General features: G+C 39.6%; 1 protein-coding gene across 1 annotated transcript; it reads right to left on the minus strand.

Moving 5' to 3' along the window:
* Positions 1–1,195: 1,195 nt before the first annotated feature.
* Positions 1,196–1,634, minus strand: LOC117817124 (histone H2B 1/2-like). The gene has a single exon (XM_034689613.1). It carries the CDS (start codon positions 1,612–1,614, stop codon positions 1,246–1,248), a length of 369 nt encoding a protein of 122 aa, XP_034545504.1. The 5' UTR covers positions 1,615–1,634; the 3' UTR covers positions 1,196–1,245.
* Between the last annotated feature and the right edge of the window lie 1,264 nt (positions 1,635–2,898).

The raw sequence follows: 2,898 nt of genomic DNA on the forward strand, positions 1-2,898 counted from the left end.
TTTTTAGGCAAACGTGTGTCTTTAAAACATGTCAGCGGACGTTTCTGAGGCACACAGCTCCTGGGAGGGATCTTTGTTTTCTGCTCTGGTTTAACTCCGCCTACACTCAAACCCAGTCACTGCTTTGTCTTCATGCTTTCATGTGACTTCACTTATAACTGCATTCTTCTATTCTAATTGTTAATCGGGCTTAAATTATATATTCTGTGTGGGAAGTCCAATCCACAAATCATATATGGGTTTCTTAATTGGCTTCACCGGCGTTAAAAACACAATCTTTAAAAACATGTTGCATACAACACAAGTTACACACAGCTGATTTCCTTTTTTCAGCCTCAACTTTCTGACTCAGTTATTTTCATCTTGTGGACATAATATCTTCAAAATGTCTAACACTTTATAAGCTATCATTCTGAAACCTCTTGTACCATCTGGGACATTATGTCCGTTTTATCAAAGTATCGTTTGTTCGAGTTTTCTTATCTCTACAACTTTTTATGGGGAAAATAAATATAATGTAGTTGAAACATAAGCATTTACTGTGTTTTTATTTAAGCATTCAGTTGACATGTCTTATCTGAGGATCTTTTTTTTATCAAGCCAAAGCAGCTTTAGTAACAGTATCCCTTAATATACTTTTTTTATTCTCTCCTTTGTGGTTGATTTTTTTAAATATATAATTCATGGTGTCATGTATAGGGCAGAATACAAACTACCTCTGTTTGTGGAGGCTCAGGCTTTGTGCTTTGAAATGGTGAGGGGATAGAGGGGCAGAGTGGAGAATATAGATTCATACAGTTTGGTTATCACGGTTATTTGTAGGGATTTAGCTTGAGGTATTATCTGTACCCATGGTTATTCCCAAACCTCAGAGGTGTTGCACAGACTGCCCCGAGTTAAACGGATTTATCACTGATATGGTTACATAAATGAACGATGAACTCTTGAACGTGTATCTGACTTTGCAGTTAGGATAAGCAAATTGTTAGAAACTGATCCTCATAATGTTAGGTGTATTTATAAAACATTGATAGAATGTCTGAAGATGGTCAGATTACCTCTTTAACTGCCTCCATGGAAATGATATGCATCATTAGGGACTAATAATATAACCTACATGTGTTTGTGTACTCTTATTGATACTCAGAAACTTTACATTCTGATGTCCAGACAAAGGAACCTCTTAGTTTGAGTGAGTGGCTCTTAAAAGAGCCTTTGGTTTACAGGTTGATGCAGCAGAGGTGTTTACTTGGAGCTGGTGTACTTGGTCACAGCCTTGGTGCCCTCAGACACAGCGTGCTTGGCCAGCTCACCGGGCAGCAGCAGGCGGACGGCGGTCTGGATCTCCCTGGAGGTGATGGTGGAGCGCTTGTTGTAGTGAGCCAGACGGGAGGCCTCGCCGGCGATGCGCTCAAAGATATCACTCACGAAGGAGTTCATGATGCCCATAGCCTTGGAGGAGATCCCGGTGTCGGGGTGGACCTGCTTCAGGACCTTGTACACGTAGATGGCGTAGCTCTCTTTCCTGGTCCTCCTCCTCTTCTTGCCGGTCTTGGTGGCCTTGGACACGGCTTTCTTAGAGCCCTTCTTGGGTGCTTTCACTGTCTCAGGCATCTTGCTCTAGTAAGACTGACCTTAGATAGATGGATGTTGGGTGGAGGTTCAGGAGATTCTATTTATATTAACTCAATTCAGATCAAACTGCTCTGTCCCTCAAAGAGGATTGGCTGAGATTCAGAGCTCAACTGAGTCAACACAATACAAGTCTCTGAGACACGTGACGATCCCTGACCAATAGTAGCTTTCCTTTTTTCTACACATCAGTGACGTCATGGTGATGATGGTGCCTGGGGAGTCAAACAACATGAACTAAATGAATGATTCTCTCATTTCCTCCTGGTAGTTGTCACAAAAAGTCAGTTTGAGTCTTGTGTGAGACAAACAGCTCTTAAAGTACTTGAACAACAAAGTGAGTGAAAAGAAGTTTAAAGGACATGTAAGTAAGGTGAGTCAGAGTGTGATACAGACACATGAGAAGATCAGTGCATTATATTACAGTTCAGTCATGATGCACTTATCAAACAAGTGTCACTTTCTAACTAACAATGATATTTTATATTAAAACATGTTCCACAAATGACTGAAGAGATATCCTCCAATATAAAGACAAAGAAGTGCACTGAGAGTGGATGAAAACAGAGCACACAGGATGAGTCCTCCATGTAGTTAGTGGTGATGAGGTCTGAATCTGAGAGGAGCTTCTGTAAAAACACAAAGACATATAATAATCATTCAATTCTTGAGATTCATTGTTCATATAGTTTGATGAATGATTCAATGTTCTCACAAAGGAAATTAGTTTTAGTGTGGTATGTGACCTTTGTTCATATTGTTCCATACTTCAGAAAGTTACCTCACTGCTCGATATAAATACTCCAGAATAATGAGCCATGAGAAGACAAGGGATGAAAACACTTTCAGATTATTGACAACTATGAACAAAAAGAAGAAGATAACAAGATTATCAAATAAAATGTTCCTTACAGTGTTCAACGTTTCAATTTAATATAGCAGACGCTTTTGTCCAAATAACCAGAATCAGCTGTATGGGTCGAGTGTACGAGCACATAGAAGAAATGTGACTCTGGGGAAGTTTGCTCTCTGTGTACAAACAATCAACAAAAACAATATGATCATATGTTCAAGTCAACTTTAGACTTTGAACTGAGAGATAGACCTAAAAGTGTGAGAGCTAATGTATGATGAAAAGAAGAAGGCATTTTATTCTACAGAGTAATGAATAGCTCTACGTTTTGTTTTTGTCTCCATTTATTGTTAGTGTCCTCCTCTTCACACATCTTCACACCTGTAGCAGAGGGGCTGATTGTACAGGTCCGA

Source organism: Notolabrus celidotus, chromosome 8, assembly GCF_009762535.1.
Source record: "Notolabrus celidotus isolate fNotCel1 chromosome 8, fNotCel1.pri, whole genome shotgun sequence".
Lineage (NCBI taxonomy): Eukaryota > Metazoa > Chordata > Actinopteri > Labriformes > Labridae > Notolabrus > Notolabrus celidotus.